Here is an 18,631-nt window from a genome sequence, read left to right as displayed (position 1 = left end):
CCATGCTAGGGAAGGTGTTTTATTTTCTTTATTAAAAACATTGGTTTAATATGACCAAAAATGAAGGCATATATAGACATTTTGAAAAATGTAAAAAAAAAAAGACACACATTATACCTCTAGCAGACGTGATTATGAGCATGTTGATGTGTCTTACATGCATGTTACGTGTACCTGTCTCTATTCTGCAGTGTGAGTGGCTGTGGTTAAATATTGTCTCTTGTTAGTAATTTATGTTATTTCTAATTTTTGATATTATACATAATCATATGGAAAATAGTAATGCGAGTAAACTTTTGCTTATATTTATAATTAATACCTTAGAATACATTTCTAGGAAAATCTTTGTTGGGTCAAATTGTGGAAACATTTTTACATGCCTTTTTGTTTTGTGTTGTTTTTGTTTCTTGAGAGAAGGCTTGTGAGCTGGGGAGGAGCAGAGAGGGGGGGTGAGAGGGAATCTTAAGTAGGCCCCACTCCCAGCCCAGAGCCCCATGTGGGGTTCAGCTCCATTTCACAACCATGAGATTATGACCCGAGCCAAAGTCAGGAGTCAGGCACTCAACCAACTGAGCCACTCAGGCACCCCCACATTTTTATAGGTCTTAATGCAAACATTTCTAGAAAGCAAAAATGATCATTTCACTTTCCCACTTCAGAAAATGATTTTTGGTCTGCTTATTATGTGCAGAATAAATTCAAGCTCACTGGCATGCAATTCAAAGTATCTATTTTCACTTATTTTTGAAACACTGGAAGAGTCTTGCAGAAAAATAAAAAGGCTGAAAACTAGTTGGCTGTCATCCTCGATGTGAAAGATGACTACTGAAAAATTGTTACGTATTTCTAGAATTTCACCATGCAAACACAAATCTATACACTTTTATTTATTCACTTATCTATTTATTGAATTACTTTTACACAAATAGTATCACGCCATAATTTTATTCTGAGCATTTTCTTCTCCGTTAATAAACATAGTCAGCGTTTTAGGTCCTTTCTCACAATTCTACCTCATCCCGTCTAGTCACCGCATAACAGTCCGTTGCCTAATTGTACCATCGTTTACTTAAACCATACCCTGTCGGGACACGTGGGTTGTTTTCGGTTTGTCACTGTGATCAGCCATGCTGTGTATGCACATTTACGTTTTTAGGGCCGTTAATGAAATTGCTTTTAAAAAGAAAGTTATGGCCTCCACCAGTGTATGAAAAGGGAGGGTCTCCACAATTTCACTGAAACCAAATAAACTCTTAATCTTTGTCAGTCTGGCGGGAAGAAAAACTGTCTCTACAACATTTTGTTTCTTATGTTTATTTGTTGCTTTTATTTTTTGACGTTTTTGACATCTTTCTGTATTTGTTTACTAATTTTGTCCCTTTGCTTGTACTTGAATTCCCTTCTTTTTTTCTGTCTTACAAGACCCCTCCTAGACATCTTGAGGCAGAATTGGACACATGTCCCTCTGTATCGACCTGAAGCTTTATGCGTACCTGTTGGAGCTTGTGATGTGGCCTTGTAGTGTGTATGGGTTTTGTTTCCTCACGGGCCTGTGTCTGAAAGGAATGGGAGCTTTAGGATGATACTCTATTTTCTTTCATTTTTATTTTATTTTATTTTTTTTTAATTTTTTTTTTTTAACGTTTATTTATTTTTGAGACAGAGAGAGACAGAGCATGAATGGGGGAGGGTCACAGAGAGAAGGAGACACAGAATCTGAAACAGACTCCAGGCTCTGAGCTGTCAGCACAGAGCCCGATGTGGGGCTCGAACCCACGGACCGTGAGATCATGACCTGAGCCAAAGTTGGATGCTTAACCGACTGAGCCACCCAGGCGCCCCTTTTCTTTCATTTTTAAATGTTCCCTACGTAGTTGTATAGAGTCTGGCGTATTGACGTTTTGTATTTCTTTTATTTTAAATGGCTGTTAAGTTTTTGTGTTTACATTTTGTTTTATCGTGTTTTTTGTCAGTCATGAGACAGTTTTCAAACTGGCAAAACTCACAGCACCAAGCTGCATGGTTGTTTGCGTGTGTGTGGAAGCTTCTCACGAACATGTAACATGTACGCCTGAACCTGCACCAACTGTCAGTCAGTATGTGGCTTGTTCATGAAATAACCCCCCATGTAATCAGCAGCCAGATAAGAAACCAGAAATACAGGATCATCAAGATACAACATGTGCCCTTTGAGCTCCATTTGAATCACTCATTCTCAAGGATAATCACTATCCTGCTTTAAGATGAGCTTTGCCTAATTGGAACAATATATAAAGTGGAATTATACAGTGAGATTGGTGTTACATCTTCATTTCTGCAACCTTTCCCTCCCACTGATAGAGCTAGATTATTCCATTGCATGGATATACCATAATTTATTTATTCATTCTGGGTATTGATGGATGTGTGGATTGTTTTTATCTGGTGTGAGGTACCATATTGAATATGCCTTCATGTATTATTTGGTGAATACACATATGTTTTTCTCTTGGATGCATAGCTAAGCACTAGAATTTCTGAGTAATGGTGAGTCCTGCACTCAGCCTTGGTAGATTCTGCCAAATGATCTCCCTAAGTGATCATATCCCTGTCTTTACTCCCATCACCACTTAGTTAAGATGTCCAGGTTTCCACCTTCCAAATACACTTGGCATTGACTGTCGTTTTCTTTCTTTCTCTTTTTCCTTTCCTTTCTTTCTTTCTTTTGTTCTTTCTTTCTTTCTTTCTTTCTTTCTTTCTTTCTTTCTTTCTCTCTCTCTCTCTCTCCCTCTCCCTCTCTCTCTCCCTCTCTCTCTCTCTCTCTCTCTCTCTCTCTCTCTCTTTCTTTCTCATTCATGCATTCATTTTGACATAGACAGAGACAGTGTGAGTGGGGGGAGGGGCATAGAAAAAGGGACAGAGAGAATCCCAAGAAGGCTCTGTGCTGTCGGTGCAGAGCCCAATGTGGGGCTCCAACTCACAAACCGTGAGATCATGACCAAGGCCAAAACCAAGAGTCAGACGATTAACCAACTGAGCCACCTAGGCGCCCCTCTTTTTTTTTTTTTTTTAATTTATTTATTTAGTTTGAAAGAGAGAGAAAGAGTGAGAGAGCACATGAGCAGGGTAGGGACAGAGAGAGAGAATCCCAAGCAGGCTCTGTGCTGTCAGCACAAAGCTAGATGTGGGGCTTGATCTCATGAACTGTGAGATCATTACCTGAGCCAAAATCAAGAGTTGGACACGTAACCAACTGAGCCCCAGGCGCCCTGACTTTTTCATTTTAGCCATGCCAGTGAGTGTGTAGTAGTTTAAATTTGCATTTTCCTGATGATTCATCAAGGACAACATGCTTTTATATATGTTTATTTTTATAAACATCAAATTTTTATGTTTATTGGCCTTTTGAATATCCTCTTTTTATAAATTGCCAGTTGAAGTCTTTTGCCCATTTTTTTTTGTGTACCAGATTGCCTATCTTTTACTTTTCGATGTGTATATAGTTTATATATATATATATATATATATATATATATATATATTAAATGCAATATGTTGTTAATTTTTTTTTTTTTTAATTTTTTTTTTCAACGTTTTTTATTTATTTTTGGGACAGAGAGAGACAGAGCATGAACGGGGGAGGGGCAGAGAGAGAGGGAGACACAGAATCGGAAACAGGCTCCAGGCTCCGAGCCATCAGCCCAGAGCCTGACGCGGGGCTCGAACTCACGGACCGCGAGATCGTGACCTGGCTGAAGTCGGACGCTTAACCGACTGCGCCACACAGGCGCCCCTGTTGTTAATTATATGTTTAACAATTGCTCTAATATTCTTCAGTCTTTTAATCTCATAAGAATGTCTTTTGATAAATATGGATTTAATATCAATGAGTCAAATTTATTTTGACTCATTTTTCTTTTATGGTTAGTGGTTTTCTTACCATTATTTAAATTGTGTTATATCAAATTGTTTTTTTTTAGAGTTATTAATATTTAGGGGTCCAGATTAGGAAGTCCTGCCTTCCCAAAGTTATATAAATATTGTGTTGAGTTTTCTTGCAGAAGACTTATTTTACCTGCACATTTGTATCTCCATTTCATCTGGAATTGATTTTTGTGTACAGTATGAGGAATATTCAGGTATTTTGTTGTTTTTGCTGTTGTAATTAGTGAAATTCAATTGGCCATTTGTTGACGTCAGTCTTTCTTCATTGAAGTATATAATGCGATCTTTATCATACACCAGGCCATCATAGACATGTGGGTCTGTTTCCAAACTTTATTGCATCCCCTGGCTCTATTTGTCTAACCAGTGTCATACTTTCCCATCTTAATTATTTAATTATTTTATAATAAGTCTTAATATCTGGTACTATAGTCCTCCAGCTTTGCTCTTGGTAATATAGATTGCTCTCACTGTTCTTGACTCTTTGCATTTCCATATTCATTATAGAAATACTTGTTACTTTCCACAAAAGAAGTTTCTAGGATTTTGACTGGAATCACATCATATCAATAGAATTTGGGAAAACCTGATATCATTTACAGTGCTGAATTTTCTGATTCCTAACACAGTGTTTGGGATATTTATTTAGATCTTATATTACTTGTTTCGACAATGCTTTTCAGTTTTCTGTGTGGAGGTTTTTCACATCTTTTGTTGGAATTGTTCCTACCTACAGGATGCTTTTTTTATGAATGATAATAGTATTCTTATGTCGTGTTGTATTTGTGGCTACTATATGGAAATGAATTATATTTTTATATTTATCCTATGTAAACTTCTTATTCTAAGAGTTTGTAGGTTTTCAAATTTTCTCTAGGCATACAGTCATGCTATCTACATTAGTAAGAGTTTATCTTCATTTTTTCCAAATCTTATGCCTTTTGCTTGTCTTATTTCAGGGGCTACAATCCCTAGAATAATGTTAATTAGAAGTAGTGATAGTTTGCTTCAGTGTTCTGTTCCCTGTCTCAGGGACTAAATTCTTAATTGTTCTTTACTTCAGTAAATACATTTTAATCATAGAAAAAAGTCTCCATAATGAAAAAAAAATAACAAATATTAAATTTTACAATCTGAAGTTATGAAATTCCCCCAGAATCTATAGGAAAATTATTTGAATTTGTAAATAAAATTACTTATGCAAGGTAAATAAAAATAATAGTGTTTTCTACTTTTTTTTTTTTTTTTTCACTTAGCTGTACTCTATGGACTTCTGGCTATATATATCACTATTTACTCAACTTTTAATTCCTTTGTTGTTAGACCATTTATCCTGTTTTCAATTTTGTCTATATGTTTGTATGTCTGTATGTTTGTCTATATTGAGCTCCCAGAGCCAATTTTGATCATCTACATTTTCTAGAAAACAATTTCATGCATAGTTTAAAGCGTATTGCCATAGACTTACACATAGTGATTTCTTAAATTAGTTTCTTCACTTTTCATCTTTCCTTCATTAATTTGTATCTTTATCAAAAAGTATGACAAGCACACTGTATAAAAGTAAATCTACAGTGATAGTTACAATAAGTAGTAATTCTTTACATCACCTTAACTGCTGGAACTGATCGACAATATGAATTTTGCACTTATTAAGCCTAGTGTGTCCTGAGTAGCTTTAGTGAAAATCACTGAACACCTAGACACGTTCTAGTAAGACTGAAGCATACCAAAGGCAGGGAGATCTAACAAACAGCCAAAGAAAGAAACACATATGTTATTAGCTTGATAAAAGGCATCTTAACACAGACTGAAAGAAGGAGATCTTTGAAAAACTAAAGGAAAATAACCATCAACCTGGAATCCTATAATCAAACTATCATTCCTTACCACAGGTACCTGTTATGCAATTACTGACACACAAAATAGTACTATACTTTGTTTAGGGGCATATATTCACCAGGAATATATGACAGTCAGAAACTTTTGTTCAGCTTAAGAACATAATTTCATATAGACACGACTGAATTATAGGGAGACATTGGAAATGTCTTCTTATACATCTTTATGATTCATAGGTTCAATAGATAACAAGTTAGGAAGCTTATCGATTTGACCATGGACTTATTAGACTTATTTTAAAAAGATCTTCAACCTTTAAGTAGAACCTGAAAATTTTGTTCAAGTAAGTATGAAACAGAAGCATGGTCACATACTAGGAACAAACTGTCAATGCATGTACACAGAATAACATATTTTTACCCCATATCCAGACCAAAATGGGATAGAAATAGAAATGTATGGCAAAAAAGTCACATAGGAGAGGAAAACTCCTCCCTTTTTCTTTTGTAACCTCTTGGGCTGGTCTGATAATTAACCTGATGTGAGATAAACTAACAGAAGAAGAAAAAAAAAAAAAAACAAATTTAATTGACATGTACAGAAACCCCACTGGAAATATAAGACTCAGAGCACTGATGAGAGCAGGCATGCTTTTATAGCTTTTAGACAAGGAGACAATAAATTTGTAAAGAATTGACGAGACAAAGATGTTTGGGTTTGGAGTGGTAGATTAGAGAGGAAGTCACGAGGTTTGCTTGCACAGCCTTCTCCGCCCTCGACCTGTCTCTCTGGTGGCAAAAAAAATAGGGGCACCTGGATGGATCAGTTGGTTGAGCATCTGACTTTGGCTCAGGTCATGATCTCACAGTTCATGGGTTTGAGCCCCATGTTGGGCTCTGTGCTGACGGCTCGGAGCCTGGAGCCTGTTTCGGATTCTGTGTCCCTCTCTCTCTGCCCCTCCCTGGCTCATGCTGGGTCTCTCTCTGTCTCAAAAATAAATAAACATTAGAAATATTTTAAAAAAAGAAAAAATAACTCTATGGTCTTGTAAATAGGCATAGAAAAAATAATATATTTCATGATCAACAACATAACAGGATAAACAGAAATCCTCCTACCATAGTAAACAGCAGCAGATTTTTCTTAAAATGAAGGGTTGTGACAAAATTTTTCAGCAAAAATAATATAATATAATATAATATAACAATATAATATAATATAATATAAATATTATTACCTAATACATAAGCAGTAACAAAAGAGATAGCATGTTACAAAAGTGGGAAAACATGTTTTCAAGTAATTCATAGCCCATGGTTCTCTTTATTCACCTGTGACCCTTGACAATATCATCTAGTCCTTTGGTATAACAACCACTTATTTGCAGAAGACCCACACATTTGTTATTTCCATGCGAGTTTTCTTCGGAACTCCCGCTTCATATGAACAACCGTCTCCTTACCGTCTCCGCTCAGTGCCCATTAGGCACCTTGAACCCTACACGCCCCAAGCCCCTCCGTCCTCTGGTCTTCCCCACCCCACAAACCTCGCCCACCTATTCTTTGTCAACTCTGTGGATGGCACCCCCCCCAGCCTTTGTGGTTTCCAGGAAACTTGGGGTGACCTTGCTTCCTCTCTCCCCCGTGTGCCTCATCCCGTCCTGGTTCTGTCTTCACAATGTCTCCAGAGTCTGACAGCCTCTTAGTGCCTCCACTGCAGCTCCCCTGACAGCATGCATTTGCCTCCACTACTCTTGATTCGACATTTTCCTCCACACTCTGCTGTCCACACAGCAAGCAGAATAAAGGCTCTAAATCTTAGGAGAGATAGTTGCTTCACTGAAAATGTCCCATTGGCGTGTCACCCAACGGACAGGCTGCAAGGCACTAAATGTTCCGACCCCCTCTCCCCACGCCACCCCTGCCCACTGTTTGTCTCACCTGAGCTTTCACTTCTCAGTCCCTCTCTCTGCTCTGGTTACACGGAGTGCCCGGATGTCCCCAGGGCTGAGGGCACACCCTCCCTGCAGTTTGCTTGGCTTCACGCGTCCCTCCCATGGGGTATGACCGACCTCTCTGCCTCCTCTGAGTCACTGCTGAAGCCCGGCCCCATGACGCGGCTCACCTAGGTACCCTGTTAGTACTTCAGCCCTTCCCTCCTGCCCCAGTGCTCTTTACTCTGCTTTGCTCTCTTCCTCCTCTGGTTCCATTTACCAGCCGCTGGCCGGCAGTCTTCTTCACTCGCATGAAGGGTCAAGGGTGGGGGCTCCGGCCTGGCCCCTCCCATCACCTCACCAGCTCCGTGGGAGTGGCTCTTCTAAGTTTCCTCATCTGATGCATCCAAGATTGCAGGAAGAATGCCAGGACACAGCTGGTGATCAGTAGACACTTGCTGAGCCGCTGAACTGTATGGAGGGAGGGAAGCGTTTGAGACACAAAACACATTCTACCTCGTGAGTCATCAGGGGGATGCAATTTGCCCGGGATAGCATCCCTCAAGCACCAGATGTTCTATCTGTACGACTACTGGAGTCTGATAACATCGGGTGTTGGTAAGCACGTGACAGAACGAAGGCCTGCGACCACTACTGTGAGGCTCAGTGCTCAGGTCACTGGGCAGAACAGCTTGGAGATTCTGTTTGAGCCTAGAAAGAACCTGGGTGAGTTCACAGGGGTGCTTGCTGGAGCACCATTGCCATAATTAAGAGGTGGGAATGTGGCAGGGCACCTAGGGGGCTCAATCAGTTGTGCATCTGACTCTTGATTTCAGCTCAGGTCATGACCTCATGGTTCTTGAGTTCAAGCCCTGCATCGGGCTCTGTGCTGTCCGTCCAGAGCCTGCTTGGGATTCTCTCTCTCCCTCTTTCTCTGCCCCTCCCCTCCTCTTTCTCTCCCTCCCTCCCTCCCTCTCTCTCTCTCTCTCTCTCTCTCTCTCTCACGAAATAAACTTAAAAATAAGATGTGGGAATGTGGCTATACTCTTGTGATGAGCAAGACATAACGCATAAACTTGTCAAATCGCTGTGTTGAACACAACTAATATGACGCTGTGTGTTGACTATACTTCCACAAAAATAAGTAAACACACACACACACACAGAAAACCTCAAAAATAAAATGTAAAAACAAACTATCCTTTAGTAGAGGACTAGAAAAATAAGCATTTACCCATGCTTTTACAGTGTAGGAACAAAACTCTACATTTTTCGGTGTGAAGGACTTTCATGTAAATAACACTGAATGTAAAAAGCAACTTGAAAATGGTACCAGGACATACACCCCAAAATGACCTCTCTTACGCCATGAGCGTTCAATGTAGAAAACAGGACTAGAGATTGTCTGGGGAGACGTATGCACGCGGACGTGGAAATGATGGAAATGTGAAAGGGGAAATGTACTAGGGAACAATCCATCCACATTTTAGAAGTGTGCAGTGAGCAGAATGACCGATGAGTGCGTGGAAGAGAGGGTTGTGTGGCCGTGTCTGTAAGATTTTATTTTTGCAGACGATCTGCAGCTGAGGAGCCCAGCACGATAGGTGGTACAGGGTCTGCTACAGCCTGTACTTTTCTCCATGTTAAAATTATTTTATGTCGACATCTTAGGATTGTTATCTCCCTGACAATTTTGTGCAACACGCGGTGAAGGAGAAACTGGAGACCAACCCCGCCAGGAACTAGTGACTTGTGTTGGTCCGTTAGCTAAGCCCTTCCACGGGGCTGTTTGCTTGTCCCGACGACAGTCCTGCCCAGAAGAGTGAGCTTTCTAGAGGAGAGATGTTTTACGTTGCTCTGGGAGATGTTTGTAAATCTGATAGAAGTAGATGAAAATGTTCTCGAGACGGGAGTTGGTGTCACACATTTCTGCCTTTGTGTTGGTATTTCAAATTATGCATTTTTCTGAAAATAAAACTTATAGAAACCAACAGCGTAAGGTGAGATGGTTCGGGTCCAAGGACAGCATCCCCGTGCTTCAAAGAGGGCCTTTGCAGGTGTCACTCTGGGCACGGATGCTACCACCTAGTGGGGTGTTTCAGGAACCACACGGAAGCCGTGGAAAGATCAGACTTCGATTAGCTTAAAGCCAGGCGATGTCGAAGTTGCCTTTGATTTGTGAGCCCAAGAAAGCTTTGAATTATGAAAAGAACTGACAGTCTCAGAAGGAATCGTTCCATTGTTTCGTCCTTAACACGCGGCTCTGCATAGAGCTTGGCAGTGTGTGTCCGTCAGGGGCAGAAGGGATCCTCGGTGCACCAGTGGGTCCACGTCCAGGAGGCTCGGTCCCCTCTGCCTCGTTGTCAGGTGACACCGTGTCGCCGGGGTGTGGGCAGACGAGATGAGCTCGCGTGCATTCCCTGTGGTGCTCAGGTGTTCTCGTGGAGCGGGAAGCCCTCTTCCGAGTAAGTGTGCCAGCTGTGCTCTCTCCCGCAGCCTGCACTTCATCGTGTTCGACACCGAGACGGCCCATGACATCCTGAAGGTCTGGGATGGCCCCGTGGACAGTGACGTCCTGCTGAAGGAGTGGAGCGGCTCCATGCTCCCCGAGGACATCCACAGTACCTTCAGCTCGCTCACCCTGCAGTTCGACAGCGACTTCTTCATCAGCAAGTCTGGCTTCTCCATTCAGTTCTCAAGTAGGTGACGGCTGCCCTCTCCCTCGTCCTCGCGGTCATTTGTGCTGCCGTTTGTGTCCTTAGGCCTCGCCCCTAATGGAGGTAATTTCTGTGGAGCGTAATGGGAAATTTTGAAAATGTGTCTCAAGAGAAAAGTCCGTTTCAGGGAACGCTTGCATTGGCAGGAAGGGTTGGGCATCGCATGTCCGCGGTTACGTGAAAAAATACACAACTTTAAAGGCTCGAGTTAACTAGGGAAATTTGGGCCCAAGACATGTGTCGATCTCTACCTGAATGTAAAGTTTATCTCTGGTGCCCCCGCAAAACCTGTACCAACTCCAGGCTCCCTGATTGTGCTATGAAGTCCCCATGCCATGGAGATGCTCACCTGCTGTGCTCTGAGTGTCCATGGTCAGCCACCCCAAACACAAGTGCCCTGATTCTTCTCCTTCTTTGGACCAAGGTCTTGAGTACTTCACTTGAGACGGTGATCTCTGGGTAATCGCTCATGGGACACAGTGTTCGCACATTTGAGCTCTTACCTCCTGAAAGACAGGTTCCACCTTGGCTTTTTTTTTTTTTTTTTTTTTTTTAACTGTCCAGCCCATTTTCAATGAGCGGTTTCTCAAGAAGGAAGGAGTGAAGATATTCTGTGGAAGTTCCACTTTTTTTCAAAATTTTTTTAATGTTTATTTATTTTTGAGAGAGACAGAGACAGAGCGTGAGCAGGTGAGCGGCAGAGAGAGGGAGACACAGAATCCGAACAGGCTCCAGGCTCTGAGCTGTCAGCCCCATGAGATCATGACCTGAGCCGAAGTTGGACGGTCAACCGACTGAGCCACCCGGGGTGCCCCGGAAATTCCACTTTTGAGTGCCCTTCGAGTTGCACCACGTAGAGGTCATATGATTTGGCGGTGCACGTGGTCAGCCGTAGGCGTAAGACAAGTGGGGTTTGCACATAACACCTTCCAACCCGCCTCATCCCTTGGCAGGTCACTGGTGAGCATATTTAGGATTTACATAAGCAAATCGACTTAGCTCAATTTAATGCTTTAAAAGGTTGCTAATAAAAATGAGGTTATCATCTGCACAATTTTTTATCTCTGGTTTTACTGCGCTTTGAGCGTGGTAATTTGCAATAATTTGCAAGCATGTGCTAAATTTTTCACCGGTCTTTGGTAAAAACATCAGAGGTAAGTTTGTTCCAGCGAACCTAGCTTGGGGGAAAATGTTCTTCATCTTAAGAATTTTGCTCTTTATCTTCAGAAATGGTGGTGAGTAGACAGTAGATGTGTAATCTACTGTCCTTCTCTGGCAAAACAAAATTGTTGGCAGCACTATGAAGTTATGTTTGTTTTTCTCTCTTACTTGTTGTATACTTTCCTAATTTGTCTTAACAGATAACTTTTTAGAGCAATTTCAGGTTCACAGCAACACTGAGAGGAATACAGAGGTTTCCCGTATACCCTCCCCCAAATGCCCAGCCTCCCCCGTTGGCAACATCCCCACTAGATGGTGCATTTGCCACAGTTGATGAACCCATGCTGACATCGTCATCACCCAGAGTCCACAGTACGTGCTACGGACGTGCACAAATGTGCAATGACATGTATCCACCATGATAGCATCATACAGTATCCATGGCCCTGCACATCTCTGTTCCGACTGCCCACCCCTCCCCTATGCCCTCAGCCACTGGTAACCACAGATCCCTTTACTGTCTCCATGGGTTTGCTTTTCCCAGAATGTCATAGAGTTGGAATCACTCAGTGATTCCCACGCTACAGGATGCTTTTTCCGATGGGTTTCTTACACTTGGTGATATGCATTTAAGGCTTCCCCGTGTCTTTGCACCTCTTCTTAGTGATGGATAACTCATTTCTTTTTAGCGATGAAAAATACTTCACTGTCCAGATAGACCAGAGTTTCTTAACCCATCACTACTGAAGGGCATCCTGGTTACATACAGGTTTTGGCAATCATGGGTAAAGCTGCTGTAAACATTCTTGTGCAGGTTTTTGTGTGAACATAAGGTTTTAATTCATTTGGGTAAATACCAAGGAGCTTGATCACTGGATCATATGGTAAGAATATGTTTGGTTTTGTTCTTGGCCTTTTAAAACCCTTCCTTTTTTAAAATTCTTGCAGAGCCTGGAAACCGCTTATTTTCCTGTGTTCCTTCAGGATTCCTTCTTTTCAGGAAAAGACAACTTCCTACTTTGGGTTTTTTTTTTTTTTTTAAAGGCCCTTTGTTTTATATGAGAATAACAGACATTTTAATTCTCCTTATATGTTGATGTTTAGGAAGTGTACAACATGAACACATCCATTGAAGTTCCTACAGAAATGAAACTTGCTTATTTTTTTGTAAATTCAGTGTTCCAGGTGCTCTAGTTTGAACCATGTGAAGGTGTCAATTTTATACATAAGAATGTGTGACTATTGGCAAATCATATGGTTTTACAAGACCCTTGTGCATGAACTTTCCCCCCTCCATTCCCAGCTACTAAGTCCCTCCGTCTGGTACACTTTGAGAAATTCCACATTAAGGGCAAAAATATACTATTGATTCTGAGGTTCTATTATTAATTGGGTTTCTGCAAGGTTGTCTTAAAAACTCTATAAAAAGGCCAAAAAATATATAAAATGTTGCTTGTTATAATTTAGATTATTATAAATTAGATTATAATTATAATTTATAATTTTTCCCAGACTCTAAGGAAACTTGGGCTTCTCTGTTGATCTCTAAAGATCTGTGACTGACCTTCTGTCTCCTTTTTTATTGCTTTATTTGTGAATTGAAGATATTGTACCAATTTCTAAGGACATTTGCATTTAACCCTGCATTCTGTGTTGTACATTTTCTCTTTGCCTTTTTAGATTATTCTCTGCCTTTTCCCAAGCTGCTCGCTGACCCTAGAGGTGAACATGTGTGCACTAGGCCTTCTCTCCTATTTGGATTCATCCACTGGGGAGCTCTGGCAGGACATGAGAAATACAGGATGTAGTGTGTGGCCGGGGGTTTGATGTACCCTGTTCCCTCTCCTGTCAATTTCCCTGGGGCTGGCTCTGTCCCTCCATGGAAACTTACTGCTTTTCTCAAGAAGCTGTGTCTGTCCATGTTCTTTCCAGATACTTATAACCAGTTCTCAGCAACCACACCTCTACCTGGGGTTAACCTTTTAACGAAGCCCTCTCAAATAATCCTATTGGAAGTGTGCTCTAGGTTTTGTGTTGGATCCTTATTTAATTGTAAATAAGTTTGCAGTTCCATGAACGACATTGGGAAGCCTGTGAAATGGTCAAGCGTGTGTTCCACTCTCTGTTATTAGAACAAAGGCCATTTCTCTGTTTTCTAAGTGAAATTATATCCACTTCAAGCTCCTATGCATGAAGGTAGATGAGAAGTCCAGTATCAGTCTGTTGTACAAAGCCCCCTCCCCATGTTGTGGTGTGTGGGGAGTCAGGATGTGTTCTGTGTGGTGAGTAGGAGGAGACCAGGTCCTCTGTGCTCTCTTTGGGTGCTGTTCTTGCCCTTGGTGGCCACACAGATTCGTCTCACGGAGGCTCTGTCTGTGGACAGAGCTGGAACACAGCAGCCCTGCCCCTCTCCACAGCCAAGATGCTCCATGAACTTCGAGTAAAGTCTGCCATTTCTGGGACACCAGTGGGAGTGAGATACTGGGACACAAGACTCTGTGTCTCTGAGAACTTGATGAAAAGTTGACTCTTACACCTAGTTACCCTAGATGTAACAGTCAGAATTTGCCCAGGACAAAAATGTTTCCTAAAACCCCTCAGTCAGGTAATAAAACTGACACGCCCATGTTCCAGGAACCCCTGTCGGCACCAGTGCACTGGGGCATTTTGGTCAACCTACCCTTACCCGTGACCAATGTGCCAGTCTCCATCTCTGCAGTTGTGGGACCTTCCTTTCCTCATCAGACTTTTCTCATGGGAGGCTCCATTGAGAAACCAAATTTAAACTGGAGTCTTGCTGAACCCAAGGTCTGAATCTCCTCAAAATATGCAAAAGAGTCCATTTCTCCAGGCCAAAAGGGCTTTGCTCCTCTTCTGTAAGTGAGAAGAAGGCAAAGTCCATAAATTTTTATCTATGATCTTGAGACAACAACAACAACAAAAGCACTTTATGTATAAGTTAGATTGTTTTAGCATTCATAAGTCAAGCTAATGTTAAAATTTGAAGTATTAGCACCACACTGCGATTTCAAAATAAAATTTTAAATGATGGAACTGAAAAAAAAAAATGTTTTCCTCATGTAATTGATGCCAAGTATAACCACTGTTCCCAGGCAAAAGTGCCCTTTATTCAATAGTATTAAATTCGAGTTTTCTTGATAAGCCATTTTAACTTGATAGCATGCCAATAATATGTGAACTAAGAATTATAGGTGTCACTGAATTACTGGAGGGAAAAATACTCATTTGGGCATTGGTTTTCTTAGAGGTACTTAAATCATCAGATTTTAAATAAGCATAAAGCATAAGAACTTGACCTCACTGCCACTGTATGTCTCAGGCACATGACTCTGTACTAAGTTGGAGCTTTTCAATTTTGACGACACCCCTGTTCTCAAAATGCCTTCTTCATCTGCTTCTGTCTTTCTTAGTCCTCTTTCTTCCACTGGCTGCTCTTTTGTGGCCTCAGTGTTTTGTTGTTGTTTTTGTTTTACCATTGTACTGTTATTTAATTTTGTGTGCATATTATCACTATTTTTTAAATTTAAATCCAGGTTAGTTAATATATAGTGTAATAATTTAGGAGTAGAATTTAGTGATTCATCACTTACCTATAACACCCAGTGCTCATCCCAACAACTGCCCTCCTTAACGCCCATCACCCATCTAGCCCATCCCCCCCCCCAACAACCCTCAGTTTGTTCTCTCTAGTTAAGAATCTCTTATAGTTTCTCTCCCTCTCTGTTTTTCTCTTGTTTTTTTTTTCTTCCCTTCCCTTATGTTCATCTGTTTTGTATCTTAAATTCCACTTAAGAGTGAACTCATATTTGTCTTTCTCTGACGGCCTTATTTTGCTTAGCATAATACACTCTGGTTCCATCCACGTTGTTGCAGATGACAAGACTTCATTCTTTTTGATCGCCGAATAATATTACATTGTGTGTGTGTGTAAACATTAAATATTTTTTTAAATTATATCTATATCTGTATCTGTCTGTCTCACATCTTCTATATCCATTCATCAGTCAGTGGACATTTGGGCTCTCCCCATACTTTGGCTATTATTGATAATGCTGCTAGAAACATTGGTGGGCATGTACCCCTTCGAAGCAGCACTCCTGGAGCCTTTGGATAAATCCCTAGTAGTGCAATTGCTGGGTCATAGGGTAGCTCTGTCTTTAGCTTTCTGAGGAGCCTCCATAGTGTTTTACAGAGTGGCTGTGGCAGCTGGCACTCCCATCAGCAGTTCTGTTGCGGCCTCTTTTGCTGGTTTTCCTCTTTCTGCCCTCAAACTCTAAAGGCTGGATGTGTCTAGGGTGACATCATGTGTTTCTTCCTGTCAACATTCACTCCTCGGGTTTTATCAGCCAACCTTCCAAAACCTCTGCCCTGAGCATCCACTGTCCATTTGCCACTGCTCCCTGCCTTCAACTTGGCACATGAAACTTGGCCTCACTTCCAACCCAGTCGTCTCCCAAAGCTGACGTTCTTGAAGTCTCTCCTGTCATGGCAGATGGCAACTCCATTCTGCTTGTTGTCCGGACAAAGCCTCCGAAGTCATTTTTTTTTTTTTAGAAATCTCTTTCTCACACCCCATATAACCCCACAACAAATTCGGTAGGGTCCATATTCAAAACCCCAAATCCAACCAGTTGTCTCAACCTGTGCACTTGCCACATTGGTCTAAGTCTTTTGGGCTTGGGCTGAGTTATCCAGGCTTCGTCTCTCCTGCTCTTGCCCATTTACTAACTTACCTGAGCACAGGAACCAAGATGAGTCTTTAATAAATGCTATAACATCTTCTGTGCAAACTTCCCCTAATCCACATTTTCAACACCACCCTCAATCACTGCCCTCCATCCTGTCAAACCCCCTGTAAGTTAACACTCCAGCAGAACACCAACCTTCCCTCGAGGTGTCCCCCATATATGGTGTATGTCCATTTTACATACTTAAATCCCCACCCTTATCTCTTTGCTGGCTTAATGAATCCTAGTGTGGCCACGCCACCTTTGAAGATTCCTTTAGCGAATGAGTCCTTTGTCACTTAACAGTCCCCAGATCCAACACCCATACATCTGGTGAAGTGCTTATTGTGTCATCTGTGAGTACTCTGTTTGTTGTTGCTAGACTCAGTTCCTGGAGGGCAGACTGTATTTGTATTTCTACAACCTGATAATGTGATTAGTGGCTAAAAGGATTTGCTAATTGAAAATGCTTGAAAATACTGAGATGGCTTCCACTGCATGACAAACAGTGTGTCATCTACAGAAAATGATGGTTTTGCATTAACTTTGGCTTCATTCAAAACTTTTAATAGGCAAGACCTTAATCATAAATATTTAAAGACTAATTTTAATAATAAAGCTTCTTATTCCCTCCTGGATTATTTTCTACCCGATGTTGATAGTTAAGATAAATGATCTTCAATGTTTATTATTAGAAGTGTAGTGGCCAATATAGACTGTGTTTTGACTAGTCAAGATCGCATTATACAGATTCAATGAAAGTCAGGCATCTTTGTTGACGATGTAAACCTTTATTTATCCTTGATTACTTAATTGTTTATACCATTCAGAAAGCAGGCAGAACATTTTCATTTTATAAAGCTTAATGCCCATTTTTAACATGAGCATAGCATAATCTATCATTTGATCAATTTGGTTATCTCGTTAAATCATGATCATTTTTTGCCCCTGCTCTAAAATACTCTTGGGACAGGGACAGCTGTTTACTGAGGGTAAACTGAGGTTTACTGAGGTTGCTTAGTCTCAACCCCGCATGTGTGTGTGTTTCACAGCTACGGATGCAGGAAGGTGTGCAGCACACGCTTCCCTGTGTGTTTTTACTACACTTGCCCATAAGACGAGCTCTTCTGAGCTCGGAAATGAGCTGTTGACACTCACAAGATATTCAAACCCCATTAAAGATCCATTGTCCTGCCAGCTCGGAGCAGCATGTAAAACATGAGAACATGCATCGACTAGTGCAATTATGCTAATTGTAATCAGCCTAACACTTTTCATTAAGGCTTAATTACCATTTAATCATGCATAGAATGCAAGAAAATGGAGTTGGGCACAGAAAACTGACCTTTGCTCCGGGGGTTAAATAAGCTTCAGCTGAGCCTTCCGTGGTCTCCACCATCCGCCCTTCCTTCTTAGGGAAAACAGCTCTGGAGCAAGTTGGCACGTCGGATTCTGTGGGGTGGATTTCTTCGTAAATCACGGCTGTAACTTAGCGGCTGCACGACACCTCTTCCTAATTCGCTTTATTGAGAGACAATTTAGTAGGTAATTTTCAGGTGAAAAAAATCATTTGCTGTTTATAACGAGAGAGGCTGTTGGGGCTGCCAGTCGCCAAATGGGCTGGGATTGTGTCATGGGAGAGATCCAGCCACGGGCCCTGAGTTTACGGGCCCGGTGTCCGTGACGCACAGCACGTGGCAAGTGCAGCCGTGACCACTGATCCTCTCTGCTCTCCCAGAACTTGCCTCAGGGGACCGATGGAGAGCTGAACGCAAACTCTCACCGTTGGCCGCTCACACACACAGATTGTGAGCAGCTCAAGGTGGAAGAGTTTTATTCAACTTTGGTTAGCAGCACCCAGCTCATGACAGAGGCACAAAGCACGTGTACTGCATTGATTGAGCATGAGATGCCGGCTCAGCTGAGGCTCTAAATCCCACGTTCCGTGGGAAGCTGGGATTTTAGCTGGGATTAGTCTTGTCTGATAGCAATAAGATTGGTGAGGAAAGGAAAGGAGAGAAACAGGACAGGTACATGACACCTTCGCTGTTTGTGAGAACATATCTTGTTTCCCTCCACTTTAATGAGATATAATGTGACACCGATAGAAGTAGGGTGTACGACCTGGTGATTCATACGTTTATATTTTGCAGAATGATTAGCACGTTCGTTTTTGCTAACACCTCCATCACATCGCGTAATCACCATCCTTTTCGGTGGTGAGAACATGTAACGTGTACTCCCTTAGCAACTTTCATGTGTATAATACAGTACTTTTCACCATAATCACCGTGCATCGGACTCCT

The 18,631-nt window shown here is 41.5% G+C and overlaps 1 protein-coding gene across 5 annotated transcripts in view; it reads left to right on the top strand.

The window, feature by feature from the left end:
• CSMD1 (CUB and Sushi multiple domains 1) overlaps window positions 1-18,631 on the top strand; it is a 2,016,488-nt gene that overhangs the window by 1,702,675 nt on the left and 295,182 nt on the right. For all 5 annotated transcript variants that reach the window (XM_058719853.1, XM_058719852.1, XM_058719850.1 and 2 more), the window contains one exon: window positions 10,196-10,398. In XM_058719853.1, the coding sequence (XP_058575836.1) occupies window positions 10,196-10,398 (203 nt within the window). The remainder of the gene's footprint in view (window positions 1-10,195; window positions 10,399-18,631) is intronic.

This window comes from Neofelis nebulosa, chromosome 3 (genome assembly GCF_028018385.1).
Source record: "Neofelis nebulosa isolate mNeoNeb1 chromosome 3, mNeoNeb1.pri, whole genome shotgun sequence".
Classification (NCBI taxonomy): Eukaryota; Metazoa; Chordata; class Mammalia; order Carnivora; family Felidae; genus Neofelis; species Neofelis nebulosa.
The sequence above is the reverse complement of the archived record's forward strand: the minus strand, read 5'-3'. Positions and strand labels throughout refer to the sequence as shown.